At 34.8% G+C, this 15901-nt stretch overlaps 2 protein-coding genes across 5 annotated transcripts; both read left to right on the forward strand.

Annotated features, from left to right (window-relative positions):
- Positions 1–298: 298 nt before the first annotated feature.
- On the forward strand, positions 299–5760 carry LOC118061598 (type IV inositol polyphosphate 5-phosphatase 7). 4 transcript variants are annotated; one of them, XM_035075093.2, is made up of 14 exons: positions 299–971; positions 1099–1183; positions 1670–1738; positions 1845–1932; positions 2037–2141; positions 2235–2916; positions 3034–3227; positions 3518–3626; positions 3749–3897; positions 4068–4305; positions 4464–4611; positions 4997–5068; positions 5158–5334; positions 5431–5760. In XM_035075093.2, exons 1-10 carry the CDS (start codon positions 942–944, stop codon positions 4288–4290), a joined length of 1734 nt encoding a protein of 577 aa, XP_034930984.1. In that variant the 5' UTR covers positions 299–941; the 3' UTR covers positions 4291–4305; positions 4464–4611; positions 4997–5068; positions 5158–5334; positions 5431–5760. The 4 variants fall into 4 exon arrangements, with proteins under 4 accessions (XP_034930984.1, XP_034930982.1, XP_034930983.1 ...); XM_035075091.2 differs by having other exon boundaries at positions 300–971; positions 4539–4611; XM_035075092.2 differs by having other exon boundaries at positions 300–971; positions 4539–4611; positions 5158–5261.
- On the forward strand, positions 4679–13596 carry LOC140956022 (uncharacterized). The gene is made up of 4 exons (XM_073411912.1): positions 4679–4787; positions 12036–12245; positions 12547–12806; positions 12999–13596. Exons 1-4 carry the CDS (start codon positions 4679–4681, stop codon positions 13590–13592), a joined length of 1173 nt encoding a protein of 390 aa, XP_073268013.1. The 3' UTR covers positions 13593–13596.
- The last annotated feature ends 2305 nt before the right edge of the window (positions 13597–15901 follow it).

Here is a 15901-nt window from a genome sequence, read left to right on the forward strand (position 1 = left end):
ATAAAAAATATATTTTTAATAATTTTTAAAAAGAAAATAATTTAAAAAACAATAATTATTAAAATACACGTCCCCCCACTATTGGCCGTCTCTCACCCTCTACACATTCGCTGACCGGGGGCAGGTTTTGTTTGCCGTTTTTTTGCAAGTGATCCTACACTAAACGACTGCCCGTTTGTCCCATCATGGCCCTGCCTTGAAATTTGAAGTTCCAATAAAAAATAAAAAATAAAAAATAAAAGGAAAAAGAAAAAGGCAGTCCTGAAGACCAAGTCTCTTGTCTCTTCTCTCTCTAACGCTGCACTTTATTCTGTTCAAAATCGATACTTTGCTGTTTGCTGAGAACGAGGCCTCTTTGTTTCAAAGGGAGACATGGAGAGAGAAGCTTATAAGCTTTGTTTCTCTCTATATCTCTCTGTCTAAAAAACTTTGCTTTCCTTTATTTCTCTATCTATGTCTCCTACATTGTCTTGTTCTACTTCAAGAATCTCTCATCTCACTTCCATGCATTAAAGCGTTTGTCTCTCTTGACTAATTGCATTCTCATACTTTGCGGGTTTCTTCTTGTTTCTTGTTCATAAGCGTTTCATTAGCGCATTGACAAAGTCTAACTACAAGAGGAAACCAAGAACACCCATTTGCTGTTTGGTCCCTTTTGATTCATTTCTAGTCGAGACCAAGAAATCCATTCGTGGTTGAGTGTATTTGGCTGGGTTTGGGGTTGCTTTCTGAGGTTTTTAGAGTTTGTAGAGAGTAAAGACCTTCCTGACTTGCTTCAGAGCTTGATATACTGAAAGTTCATAAATTGTGGAAGGAGAATTCCAGTTGTGGAGTTCTATATCTTTTGAGTTAGTGACCTTTTTCTGGTGGCATTAATCAAAGCTTGGGAACCGGGGAGGGGCAGAAAGTAAAATAAGAGCTATATGAATTAACAGTGAAAAATGACTGATGGGAATTCCAAGAAAAGCAAGGTTTTTCACTTCATTTTCCTGTACATCATTGACAAGTATTTCTGTTTTTTCCCTTATTTATTATTGAGCAATTATGATGTTTTTTGGATTTCATTAGTTAATTGATTTTTTGTTTTGTTGGGTAAAGCTCTCCTGGTCCAAGAAAATGGTCAGAAAGTGGTTCAACATCAAGAGCAAAAATGAGGACTTTCAAGCTGATAATATTTACGGAGGTTGGCATTTTCTTTTCTTGGGCTTCTGCGTGATGACTACCTTTAATCAAAGTTGGGGTTTTTGATTCAATGGAATCAAAGAATCCACTTTATTTATAGTACAGTTTCTCGTCCTCTGGTTGGTTTCTGAGAAAACAGAGAAAAGAAAGAGGAATATCCTTGTGAATTAGATGCCTAATGGCATTGTGAATCTCAAATACCGCCAACTTTAAGCACCTCTGCTAAATAGTAGAACCACCCCGAGTTAGATGGAGGCTTTTGTTTTTGAGTTCCAAGGAGTGAAAGAAATAAAAATTTTCATTATTTCTATTTACATTTGATCCTGCATTTTCTCTGCAACCAAAGCGATACTGCATCTGCTGATCACAATTTTACGTTATTATCTCGTTTTGTTTTTGCTATCAATTCAACTTCTCCACATTCATCTCCAGTTTACTCTTTCTTTAAAAATTAGGATCGACTTTACAAGTGATTTTCTTTCATCAGGGGGTGAAGTTGAGTACAGGACTAGCTTCTCAGAGAGGGAGCCATGTACAATTAAAAAGAGCAAAACAGGTGCGGTACCATCAGAATTTAAAGATTTCTTAGGGTGAATATGTCTCAATTGGGTTTAAATTCTGATTAATGCCGTCCTTGTTAATTATTTTTCCTCACTCTGAAGCAGAGAGATTTAGCAAGAATCCAGAGCAGTTCCGTCGAGGTAGAATGAATCTCGACCATCCTCGTATCATAGACGTTCAAAACCACAGGTATCGTGTCTTAGATTTTCTTTTTTCCAACAGTTTTCTTCCTTAAATATATGCATTTTTTCCTGTTTAAGTATCAACTGCTTTTCTGTTTCTATTTTGGGCAGTATTTTTGTAGCTTCATGGAACGTGGCTGGAAGATCCCCTCCGAGTAATTTAAGTCTTGATGACTGGCTTCATGCTTCACCTCCGGCAGATATTTATGTTCTTGGGTATAATTTGGTGGTCATTATCTACGATTCCTATAACTAAATTCTGTGATTGCCCATTAGTGATGGAAGTATTTCTACTTATCTGTGTATCAGGTTTCAAGAGATAGTTCCTTTGAATGCTGGTAATGTTCTGGGTGCAGAAGACAATGGCCCTGCCAAAAAATGGCTGGCTCTCATCAGAAAGACTCTAAACAATCTTCCCGGAACTAGTGGAAGTGGTGGATGCTATACACCATCTCCAATCCCTGAGCCAATCGTAGAAATAGATGCAGATTTCGAGGGATCATCTAGACAAAAGAATGCTTCTTTCTTTCATCGCCGGTCATTCCAGACAACCCATAGCTGGAGAATGGACAGCGATCCTTCAATTCCACAGCCACGACTTGATCGGCGATTCAGTGTATGTGATCAGGTAATATTCGGTCACAGGCCAAGTGACTATGATCCTAGCAATAGATGGGGTAACAGGTCTAGTGACTACTCAAGGCCCAGTGATTACTCCAGGCCCAGTGATTACTCCAGATGGAGCTCTTTGGATGATGATAACGGGCCCGGGGAATCACCAAGTACTGTATTATATTCACCAGGTTCCTATTCTGCATCTACCGAAGAGGGACACGGGAGGCCAGGGCATTCAAGGTACTGCTTAGTGGCAAGTAAGCAAATGGTTGGCATATTCCTGACAATATGGGTGAAGAGTGAATTAAGGGATCACGTCAAAAACATGAAAGTATCTTGTGTTGGCAGAGGATTGATGGGTTACCTAGGAAACAAGGTATTGGTCAAGTGAATCATGGAGTGTCACTATTTACTTTATTACTTGGATTTTCCAAATTAGTCAGAATTACTAACTATTATGAAAACAGAAGTAATATTTTGTTTGATGTCGCAGGGATCTATTTCTGTCAGCATGTCCTTGCACCAAACAAGCTTTTGCTTCATTTGTAGCCATTTAACCTCTGGACAGAAGGAAGGTGATGAGTTAAGAAGGAATGTAGATGTCATGGAGATTCTTAAGAAGACAAGGTTTCCACGGGTTAATAACGCGGGAGATGAGAAGTCCCCAGAAACAATCCTTGAACATGAGTAAGACCACCCTCATCAGCTATCAAGTAACCTTTACAACGCTTTTCACTTTGCTTGGATATCATATGCATTAGTATAATTCACCAAACATTTAAAATGAAGCAGTTGTGCTTTTGACAATCCCGAGGAGTTATGTCCCAACAAAAAACCTATCATGTGAGATTTTTCAACATTTTTAACAAAATTCACATGCATGTATAAATGAATGATTTATAGGGTTCACACTGCCCTTTTCTTCATTATTCCACATTTGTTTTCAAAGTTTTAATGTTGCTATATCTTTGTTGAAGTCGAGTTATTTGGCTTGGGGATTTGAATTATCGTATTGCCCTGTCTTACCGAGCTGCCAAGGCACTAGTTGAGATGCAAAATTGGAGGGCATTGTTAGAAAATGACCAGGCATGTTTTACCTATATTCTCCATAATCTCTTCTGTTAGTTTCCTTTCTCTGTTTCAAAAATATCATTCAATTTTATGACTTGTGTCAGCTTCCGTCTGATTTGCTGATGTTTATGTTGCAGTTAAGGATAGAGCAGAGGCGAGGTCGTGTTTTTGTGGGGTGGAATGAGGGGAAAATTTATTTTCCTCCAACGTACAAGTATTCAACTAATTCTGACAGATATGCAGGAGATGATATGCATCCAAAGGATAAACGTCGAACCCCAGCTTGGTAAGAACATCCCTCCTGCCTGACTGTACAAGAAAATATGGAACTGAAAAAATAAACATTGTTTTAACTGCAAAAAAAGAATAACGAGTGATTATAGAAGCTATAAAAAAAATTGAAGATTATGTGCCACACCTGGTCAAAGTTGCTGATTAAATAATTTTACGCTGAAGGTGCGATAGAATTTTATGGTATGGAGAAGGCCTCCATCAATTATCTTATGTACGCGGGGAATCTCGGTTCTCGGATCATAGGCCTGTCTATGGTATATTTTGGGCAGAGGTTGAATCGAGCCACGACCAATTGAGGAAAAGCACCAGTTATTCTAGTTCCAGAATTGAGGTGGAGGAGCTTTTCCCTTACTCGCATGGGTACACCGAACTGAACTTTTTTTGAAGGTTGATGAGATTGGTATGTCTTTCTCCCCTTCTATCTCTCACTAGTGTGCATGCGCATAGACAAACACCCAAATGTGATCGCACAAACTCACTTTTCTGTGAACCAAGTAGTTAGGCTCCAAGATGCTTCACGTAATCCCTCATTTAATTCTTTCCATCTTGCTTGTGCAGTTGTGCTTATGAACATATGCTGTTGCAATTTATTTTCTTTTCCCTGATCGAGTGTTTCTCTTGGGCTACAACCAGGCTGTAAATATGTTTTCAAGTATTACAATTTTCTCCACATATGAAGTATGGTTTGGCATCCTCAATCACTCAGGTGAAACTTCCTTCTACTTTTTTATTATCGCATAATGTTTTTCCCTTTTCACCATCTTTCCATTGTAATGGACGGGAAGGGATACGAAAATGGATTTGATGTGAGGAATCACTATTATGGTGGTCCTCAGAAAAGCATCTTTAGTCTGCAGATCTTGTGCCCAACAGATACCCTTGGTACATCTCACAAGAAACCTTGTTGCTTTTGGTTATCGAGAACATGGACTTTTGTGAATCTAAATGAAAATGAAGGTCAAAAACAGAATATATACTTGGCATATTATTGAAGTATGCCATACAATAAAATCCCTTTTCCTTCTTAAGTTTTCTTGAGAAATTTTTTTGGTTGTTCCTATGCTTATGTAGCATTTGGTCCCCATTTGCAGGCGGGAATCACTTTGAACAAATTTTTCCCTGAAGGGTGATAGAGACATTCCGTTGCCCACTGACTGAAAAAGGTTGATTCTCCTCTCTTTTTCCTTTTCTTGGTCTTAATGTGTGTTTTCGTTTCCTTGCCTAACCTTATTTGCGCTTTCATTTTTTCCAGGTGTAAATATTTGTAATTTGGTCAACTAATTAACTCCATACATTATCAGCTCGTGTAACTTCGATCAGCATAACGTTCCAGTTGCTGTTTGGTACATAACTGAGGTACCAGATTGACTAAAACCTACCTTTTTTTGTCAAAGTCTCGTACAAGCACTCAGTTTTTCATTATGATTCGGTACAATCTCTTACTTTGTTTTCATGGTTGCTTTTATACTTCAAGATAACTAGGGCCAAGCAATAATGGAAGTTTTTATTTTATTTTTTTGGGCAGGATGAACTCAACCCATCAGGAACTGCGAAGTTGGTGACTAAAGATCAATTTATTCATGATTCTTTTCTTTTTTTAATCTTTTTTTTTTTAGTTTAGGAAACACTTTTAAATTTTGATGACTGAAAGAAGATGAAGGATGCTCAATACAATCATTTAGGGAACCCACCTTTTTGTTTTCAATGTAGAAACCAAGTAAAGATCCGATGGATATTCATTACCAAAGTGATAGGAAAAAAATTATATATATTGAAACTTATGATAGATTTGAGAATGCCTCTTGCTCCTCCTGTCGTTGCTAATGATTTACTGGAAAAGTTGGTTTCTTGATAATCCACATGTACTCTGCTGTTAGCTTTTTCTTTTTTCCTTTACAGCTTTGGCAGGTGTATTGGAAGCCATGATTTACAGAGAATAAATACTCTTTCGGAGTGGATGCCATGACATAATCAATCACTCCAAACTTTTTTTCACAATCCACAATGTGAAACTTCAAGAGGTTCAGCACATGGTGCCGTCCAAATATATTACACAGGAAGAAAATTAGGAAAATGGAAATGGAGCTGCCTAAATATATACAGAATGTCCAAAGCTATTAACTCCATTGAAGTAATGATGCTTTCCTTCAAATTGAAAATTTGAAATGGTAATTGCTGTGTGTAAACATAAAAGGATCGGGCTTAGGCTAAAGGGTCCCGGTGAACTGGGCGCCAGCTCACTAGCCTGGGCGAGCAACTCAATCCAGATCACCCGAGTTTGTTTTTCAGGCGAATCAAACGTAAGTGCAGCATAATTCATTATCAGCACAAAGATAAGATTCACTGAAGTTTCTTTCCGACTTCATTAGTAACGGATCTTATTTTGGCAACATAGTCCACGTCAAAATGCTCGTCAGGAACGATAATTAAAGAAATAATCTTTATCTTCGTCAAATATGGTGTTCTTAACCAAGAGCGTCTTCCCAGCTTTGTAATGAACAGTTTTTTTCCTCAAAATAAATAATCAACGGCTCTCCAGTGTCGTTTCCTTGAGGTTGGAGTTTTAACTCAAGGATCTCCACTTAAACAGGAGAATATAATGCAGTCTAATGGGGAGAGAAAATGAGGACAACTTTTTCAATTTTTTGTGTGGCATTTTCTCATATTTGTGACCACCTGTATGGATTACATCAGAGGATACTACCTTGTATTAAATATTACCTTAATTTCTTACCTAGTTTCGCATCTAGTTTTCACCTTCCATGTCAGAATTTGCCTCACCTTTTGCTTTGCCAAGTTTGTCTTAATGCGGGAGTGCTGAGCACCTCGCCGTGATTCGCTTTCTATTTCGAGTGGTCAAGTTAGTTATGAGCCATCATTATATATACTCCTTTTGTTTAACTTTCTATTCTGGGTGGTCAAGTCAGGCACAGTTTGAAATTGTATTCTAAATAGTATTTTAAGAAAATTTGAATATTTTTTTATTTAAAATTATTATTATTTATAATACACTAATATTATAAAATTATAAAATTTATTTTAATGTATTTTAAATTACCGTACTTCTAAACATTTCTTTACTTGCTCGTGTAAAATCAACCAAAAAATTGACTGATTATCATTATGGCAACAGGTTTGTATTTACTCGTTCAACCGATTTTGTGCCTCCTTTTTTAGTGCAATAATTGACCAACAATCAGCTGATTAAGCCAAGATTCTGAAACTAAAAAAAAATCGATGATGAAACCAATTACATCGGGTGTGGATGTTGTGGAAACATTATTATACCATGATTTTTTTCTCATCATAACAGACATTCTATTTCTACTATTATCATTAGTCAAACAAAAGAAAATGAATGTTAATATAATTTAACTGATTAGATTTTAAATTTATTTTTTAAAAATTATCACTTTAAGTTTTATATATTTTATAGATATTAAAAATTTATATAATTATTAACTTGATGACTGTACAATTAATCAAAATATATCTAAATAAACTCGAATACCATATTAATTAAAAATAAAAAAAACCTTGAATTTCTAGGAGAGGAGAGAGACCATTCCTTTGTTAAAGAAAAAGCATTCCTTGTACATCTGACCAAAAGAAAAGTGCAAATCAAACATTTGAATCTTACAGAATTTAAGAATGACATTTGCCAAGAAATTAACGAATACTTAAAGTCACAAATCAGAGAACTAATTAAGCACTTTAAAAAATACAGAAAAAAAGGAAGAAGGCCATTGAATCTAGCAGTTTCATTGTCTCTTCTCCATTAATTTCTGCAGGTCCTTTGCTTGCTCCTCCTTTAGTTATTTGCAGCTGGTCCCCGGTTGAAAGGAAGCAGAGTGACGTTCCTATCATGCTCCGACTGATAAAGGGGCTGTTCATCTTTCTTTTCTTATGCTTTCCGTAGCACGTGAGTTGTTTTTTTTTATATATATAATTACAGACTGCCAATTTACTTTTATTTTATCTTATTGTGTTTCAGAAACACTGTATTTATTAAATGTTATTATTTTCAAATGCAACAAAAATTTATTAAAAAAAATACTGTTCTTGTTTCTGATTCCATGATCAGAAACCGACACCTCAATCAATTCCATTGGGACTAACTTCTCCTATTTACTTTTAATTTTTCTTCCTTTTGTTTTCGTGGCCTTCATAGTATCTTTCTTCTTCGTTTTTAAGGACAGCTTTCTTCTTTGCATTTTCCAATTCCAGGATCTCCTCTGGCTTAGCAATGGACTTGATGATCATAAAAATACGATTTAAACTGATTTTGATGGATTGTATGAAGTGAATCAAAATCTTTGTTGTATCTAAATTCCTTATCTTCTGAATCAGAACGAAGATCAATGTGAGAAGTCTCCGAGTTTGTTGAGCTTGAGGGACAATTATCTGGTGAAGAGGGAGTGCATATAAGCAACATGAGCATCAGCGAGTGCTTAGCTTCTTCAAGGAATTTACAGCGGCCATGGCATACAGACACTGCAGGGAGCTGGTAACTTATAGCGGTCATGGTCTCTACTTTTGAATTTCAAGGTTGCCATTTCTCCATTTATTTTGATTTTATATGCTAATTTCCTAATTTATCCATCATCTCTAATAAATCCTTTAATTCCTACACTCAATGGCTAATACTCCAGTCCATAGTTCACATGTCCTGCGGCTCCTGCCCCATGGATCAGCAACCTCCAGCCTTAAAACACTGAGCTAAGGCTTGCATTGTTCTGCACATCTGATACATTGTTAATTAACAAATTTAGTATCTCGACAGTTCTCTGTAATGAAAAACTGAATTTTGGAGAAAGAAAATAAAAATAAAAATATAAAGGTGAAATGATAGCTCTTCCTGAACTAACAGCAGACTGTTTGAAGCTTATGATTGTATACAGATCAAAAGTATCATGCTTGCTTTTTCTCAGGCTCATGATTCACTGCAAAAGACAGCATTAATTATTCTTGTCTCTTCTTTATCTGCAAGGCAAACAGAACACATGTCGCGCATCTGAGTTTCTGGAAAGTGATGATTTCTGCTACTTCCACTTCCATTTTGTTTTGCATTTGATCTTATCTGTCTGTTAAATTTTAATGATGTAAGAAAATAAAGTAAAATACACAACTCAACCACTAACCTCTGCATCTGACTAATATTTGAAGTTTCTACATGTAAACTTTTAGCTAGTGGGAGGTGAAAGCAACATTTGCTAAGCAAATAGCAGTGAAGGCAAAAACATGTCTCTCTTTTGTCCATGGCATTAAGCACATACCAAGGGATTACTCTTGTTTCTCTGTTTCTTAAATCAGCAAGAGCTTACTCTGTCCGGCAGTCTCTGATGTTTGGAAAGCAAGAAAACAGCAAGATTCTCATTGTTCTCTAGTTTATTGAAAATCAAATATAAACTGATAATAAATCTCTCTAATTGCTTGCCCTTCATTTCTTAAAATTTACTTTTACAATTACATGATTGTGCGCATATATAAGCAAGGGGCAAACCTTTTAGAAATTCAGTTTTCTGGTCCCGGAAGGGTGCCGGAAAACCATATAATCAGAAAAACTGCACAAACGCATGCCTGTTATCAAAGGAACCACGAAATGTAATTGAATTTAGAAAATACGGTTGTTAATTGAGTATAATCCTAATAAAAACAAGATCTCTCTATAGCTGCAATTGAAACTGTACAACATTCGCCGACATGTCCATTATGAAAAATTAGCATTACATTGATCTTCTCTAGAATGTTAAAGGGCAAACCGTGTAAAAAAACCTTCCAGCTATGCCCCCCTGCAACTAAATGAAATTTCAGTCAATTATTTAAATATATAGCCGCCCAGCCTGCGGGTATCTTGTAGAAAGGGACGTCCTTCTGCCTTCTTCATCCTAGCTGAATATTCTCTAGCACCAGCTTCATCAAAACCGCCAAAAAGAAAAAAAATTATTTAGTTTAGAAACCAACTCGTGGGCGGCGCAAAAAGAAAGGCCGTTGCCTGATAGAGGTCGCCGCATTTTAGAAACCAGCTGTGTCTTGTGTGACTATTTCCATGCAAGTCAACAAGTGTCCATTCCTCCATTGAATGATACCACGTACGTCCCCCACCAAGCGTATTTCTTTTTTCATAATTTTTTAATGCTGGATGGATTATTGATTCACTTAGTCCATGTTTGTTTTCTGAAAAGTAGTTTATGAAAATCTATTTTTCAAATTTTTTTCTGTTTGTTTGTTATTAGAAAAATTAGTCAACGAAAAATACTTTCCGATCAATGGAAAACACTTTCCAGTGAATTTCAGTCAAAGAAAAATTTAGCTTGATTTTCAGGAAAGTGTTTTTCTTTTAGCAGTGTTTGTTTTTCAGAAAGTGGTTTCCGAGAAATCATTTTCCAAACTTTCTTGTGTTTATTTACCATTAGAAAAGTTGGTTAATAGAAAACACTTTTCAGTAAAATGAAAATTTGGCTTGGTTTTCAAGAATGTGTTTTCCTGAAAAATTTAGGGGGAAAACATTTTTCGGAAGTTGTGAAAAAATTAGAAATGTTATTATTTGCTGATTATATCAAATTTGATCCTCAAACTTTTGATTGCTATATATATTTTGTTTTGAATATTTATTTTTCAATTTCATCTCTTAAAATTTTATTTTTATATTAACTTTGATCCTTATTTTTATAATTGCTATTTGCTTTTTCCTTATCATTTTTTTATTGAAAATTTTTTATGTATCAAATTTGGTCCTCATTCTTTTGATTGTTACTTATTTTATTTGAAATAATTTATGAAATATTGATTATTATTATTTTAATTTCTTCATCTTTCATTTTTTTAAAATTTTTTAAATTTGATCTTTATTATTTATTTTATTTGAGATAATTTATGAATTTTTTTTTTCAATTTCATTCTCGTTCAACTTTTTAATTTGTAAGATTTGTTTCTCATTATTTTAATAAACTTGAGAAAAATAAAATATTAATAAGTTATTTTCCAACTCATTTTCCAGGACATAACCAAATATTGAAAAGTGTTTTCCAACTTATTTTTCATTACACTACCAAACATCGGAAAATACTTTCTCGGAATTCACTTTCTCAGAATTTATTTTATTCGAAATTCACTTTCCAAAAAAAAATTATTTTCCAGCAAACAAACATGCATTACAAAGACACATTAATTCAATTCATTAACCATTTCTTTTCTCGGCATAAATTAATAGAAGACAGTCAAGCCACAATATTTATAGTTGTTTTATGCACACTAAATATTTGGAAAATATCAAGGCGGTATTTAATTAGTCGGCCTTCATTATGATTGATGTGTGTGGATGTACAAGTGTCACCACAAAAAAAAAAAGTGTTCTCCCTTCTTGACATAGAGCCTTTGCTTTTATATTTTAAAAGTTTTTTTTTAAAGAAATTTATTTTTATTTAAATTAGTTTTTATGTTTTCAAATCTTCATTATATATCAATATAAAAAATAAATTTTAAAAAATAAAAAATTATTTCAATTTATTTTTAAATAAAAAATATTTTAAAAAGCAACTATCATTAAAATACTAAATATAATCATAATAGTTAAATTCAATTTTATCCATGATGAAAATTATAGATTAATTGAGTTGGTGAGTTAATTGAAATAAAGATGTTTAATTTAAAAAATAAAAAAATATTTTATTTTATAAAAATCAAATAAGTTGAGACGTCAAATCAATAAGATAGATTTAAAAATAGTTATTTTTTTATAAATCAACACGTGTTAGAAAAAGAAGTTAACCAGGTTATGCAATAACTCATCAAGTTTGGGTTTAATAACTGTGTATCTCAACTTATTCGGGTTGTTGAAAGTCCAAAAGGCCACAAAAGATTTTGGACAAGTCCAGGAACATGTGATGGACTGTCAGGGCGGACATGATCTGGATCAGTTCTTGATTAAACCATATGGATAGACGTATTAATCTCCATACATGCATTCAATCACTGGCTCGTCTCCTTCTAGTTCTTGGAATGGATCACTGGCGTTTCATTAATTACTATTTACTACACGGTGCTTGTCTTCTTTACGATCGACAAAACTAAGATAAGCATGGAAATGCTAGAGCTACGATATTTGGCTGCATATATATCTTTCTGCAGATGAACCAAAAACCCCATACTGTCCCGCTAGTAACTTTCATCTTCATTTCCGTACCACGTCAAAGATTTTGTTGGGATGTCGATCGCGCCTAGCTGCAGCTCCTTTGACCGTTGTTGATTTGTCAAGAGACAGGCAGACAGTCATCTCTTCTGGCTGCACTCGCTATCTAACATTACTCGTACGTGTCTTCTTGCATGCCAAACCTGGAAGTCAGTGTTTACATGCATGCTTAGCATCCACCTTGTATAAATTAGTTCATCGATTCTCTCAACCAGTGTAAAATCACAAAACCCTCTTTCAATTGCATTCACTGAAGTAACTAAACCATGTTGATCAGAGCTTGCAAGTCTCCTATATTCTTTCTCCTTCCACTGCATGCTCTGCGTTTCTTTTGTGTCATCCTGTCTGAGTTATGAGGTCCCATACCCAAAAACTGATCTTGACCGATGTATAGAACGTTGCCGTAGTACTGTGGACTGTGGAGTTCTCAGGACTAATCGAATGTGCAAGTCGATGCGACCATAAATACGAAAAGGGGGGACGGGGAGGCAGCAGGGAAGGACAGCGTGAAGCATCAAAAGACCCAAAGAGTCCTCGATGGGAGATTGAACGCTGCCAACGACGTTGCGAAAGAGAGGAACGTGGAAGAGGAGAGCTTCAACAATGAAAGCAACGCTGCGAAGAGGAAGCGATCAAGGAGAGAGAACGAAAGCAAGAAAGACGGCAACGAGGAAGAGATGAGGGTCCTCGGGAAGAATTCGATAAGTTCCGTGAACTCTGCCAAAAACAAGAACCGCGCCAGCAACCCCAATATGAAATTAAGGAAGTGCGAGCGGCAATACGAGGAAAGACAGAGAACAAGAAGAGAGAAAGAGCACGGAAGAGGCAGAGGAAGCTCAAATGAAGGAAGCAGACAACATGAGGAGCAACAGAGGTAAAATCCCTACTCCTTCCATTCACAGAGATTCAAGTCACAATTTAGGAGCCAAAATGGTCATTTCAGAGTTCTTGAGAGGTTATCTAAGAAGTCTGAGCTTCTCCGCGGCCTTGAGAATTATCGCTTTGAAATCGTTGAGGCAAATCCTAACACCTTTGTTATCCCACACCATTGTGATTCAGATGCTGTTTTGTTCGTCCTAAGAGGTGAGTCTTCTATCAATTTTATAGTAAATTTGGCCTGGACCGTGCATAAATTGATTGTAATATTATTACTAATTTTTTATTTTTTCTTTTCAGGAAAGGGAACTATGACCTTTGTGTCGCAATGGAAGAGAGAATCTTATAGCCTGGAGCGTGGTGATGTGATGAAGGTTCAGGCAGGGGTTGTTGGATACTTGATTAACCCAGACGATAATGAAAAGCTCAAGGCATTGAGTCAGCACGCTTCTTCCTCTAAGCATAAACGCAGCCATGAAGGGAAAGAACCTATCAATCTACTCAATCAACGGCGGCCTTTATCCTCCAATAAATTTGGAAAGTTCTTCGAGGTTTCACCTAATGATTACAAGCAGCTGCGGGATGCGGATATCTCAATTGGTTTAGCCGATAAAAGTTAAAACCATCACTTTAATCATTCCACATCCAAATAACTATGGAATTGATAAATTTTTTAGGTTTAATAAAAAGTCACAGGAAATTATTTGTTTACTTTATATTTTTTAACATAAAATATTAAAAAATAAAAATTATTATATCTTTACATGGTATGAAAGTCTCATAATAATCTATTATATTTTTATTAATATTAATATTATATAAATATATCTATATCATTAATATATAAAAAATATTTATCCTCTATTAATGTTGTATAAGATATATATATATATATATATATATATTATATATATATATATATATTTTATTAATGTGATATGAGGAAAATGTTGCAACCCTTCATTTAAGCAACATGACAAAATTAAAAAGGCTATATATACTTTCTGAACCATCCAAGTAAAGAGTTCATATTTTTTATATTTTCTATAAGTTCATACTTTATTTTTAGAGCACTTATCATACACAAATAAAAATAGATATTTTTGTTTTTAGAATTTAAAATTCATTCTTACATTTATTATAATTTTTTATTAAAAAGTTCATTGATTTTATTATTGGATGATCCTTAAATCCCACCAAAATAAACTTTTTGCTGGTGTTAGGTCTTAATTTTATCACTAATCATTAACTTCGTAAACCCTATAAAAGAAAATATTGACATTAACTCGTGATTATTCTATTTCCAAACAGTCAAAAACCCATATTGGATTTTATAACATCAACAAACTGATTTCTTCAGAAGTGTTTTCTTTTTTTTTTTTGTGAAAAACTATGTTTTTTCCCAGGGATATCAACATTGTTTTTATTAAGAGTTTTGCAAGAGGTTAGTTGAAAAACTAAATAGAGATATTTTATTAATACGTTGGGATTACAATCGAGACAAAAATAGATAAATGAATAAAGGAAAGAAATCTATTTAAACTGTACAGTTATATATGTCAAGTATATCGATGATAAAAGGAAAGAAATCTATAGATTTTGATGATTGAGGATTATCCAGTTACGGTTATGCATGTGTATGCAATTTCTTGTTTGCTATAAAATCCCACTGAGATGATTCAGTTCTAACCCAAGTTTTTTTAAGATGGAGATGGTCAAGGTCGTCGCTGTCCGCCATTTGCTTTTGCTTGTCCTTGTATTCGTCTCAGGTTTGTTGAATAAAATCTTGAGCCAGATCCTGCTGGTCTAATCTCTCCTAATTCCCTCAAAAACAATATTTAAGTTTTTATTATTTCTGATTTTATTTTCCTTTTGTCATGCCTTGAAATCCTTTGGCCCTAATTAAATTTGTTGTGCGTTAATGTATTGTGCTTATGCAGGTACAACCAATATGTCGTCTGTTAAGGCCGGAGATTGCCGGGGTGGCTATCTATCCACGATCGGAGGTGGTTGTCCAGACAAACGACAGTGCTTGGAAATATGCAGGCCATGTTACCGAGGTTATGGAATTATCGAAGCCTACTGCGTTGGTCCAGGCGGTCCGTTCCCATACTGGGAATGTCGCTGTGCATTCAAGAAAGGTGCACCCTGCCCACCACCAGGTCCTCCGCAATGTCCTGGGAGGTGGCCGCCTCCCCTGACCAATTCAACCACCCTCAATGGAACTCTTGTGTAATCCCCCGCTATTACGATGCTTGTTGAAAGGAGAATAAGAAGAATAATAAGCTAGCAGAACAATTATTCCTTTTCTTTTCGAAATTATTTTCTAGTGCGACGAGAATGGAGAGGAATCAAGGCAGAATAAGCTAAAGACTAATTCTTTTTTATTATTCCCCAAACTAATTCGTTAATTTGAATTAAATAATATTTCAAATTGGCTGTAAAATACATAGATATAGATATTAAACTTTTATAAAGAATTAAAACATGAAGAAAACAAAAACCGTCTACTATCTTGTTTCTAATATATTATTTCCATTAGAACTAGTAACGAAGACCTCGCCATTTAATAATAATATATAGAAACCAAATATAAGATTTTCTAATAACAACAATGTGAAAAATAAGGTCGTAATATAATCCAATTAATTATATTTGAATATTTATCTTCAATTTAAAAAATATTGTAAGAATAAGAATCATAATAAAAATTAAATAAAAAAGCCAAGCGCGGGTCTCCATCTAGTTAACGAATTATTTCATATGACATGATGACTTGTTTTGAGCCCGTAAACTAATTAATTCTTTTAAATAAATACAAGTCCAACAGGGAGAGGTATATGTATCATGTTACATGATCCTTTTCTTAAGCAGTTAATGAATTCGGAGAGATCCCTGTATTTTCTTCCCTTAAAATCCCCATAAAAAA

This window comes from Populus alba, chromosome 10 (assembly GCF_005239225.2).
Source record: "Populus alba chromosome 10, ASM523922v2, whole genome shotgun sequence".
NCBI classification, from domain to species: domain Eukaryota; kingdom Viridiplantae; phylum Streptophyta; class Magnoliopsida; order Malpighiales; family Salicaceae; genus Populus; species Populus alba.

Excerpts from the sequence above, each read along its gene's own strand:
- LOC118061598 (XM_035075093.2), top strand. The coding sequence starts at position 942 with ATGACTGATGGGAATTCCAAGAAAAGCAAG. Across the intron at positions 1,739-1,844 it reads AATTAAAAAGAGCAAAACAG|CAGAGAGATTTAGCAAGAAT; the intron begins GTGCGGTACCAT and ends CTCACTCTGAAG. Across the intron at positions 3,627-3,748 it reads CATTGTTAGAAAATGACCAG|TTAAGGATAGAGCAGAGGCG; the intron begins GCATGTTTTACC and ends TTTATGTTGCAG.
- LOC140956022 (XM_073411912.1), top strand. The coding sequence starts at position 4,679 with ATGGACGGGAAGGGATACGAAAATGGATTTGATGTGAGGAATCACTAT. Across the intron at positions 12,246-12,546 it reads CTTGCATGCCAAACCTGGAA|TCGATGCGACCATAAATACG; the intron begins GTCAGTGTTTAC and ends CGAATGTGCAAG. Across the intron at positions 12,807-12,998 it reads GGAAGAATTCGATAAGTTCC|AGATTCAAGTCACAATTTAG; the intron begins GTGAACTCTGCC and ends TTCCATTCACAG.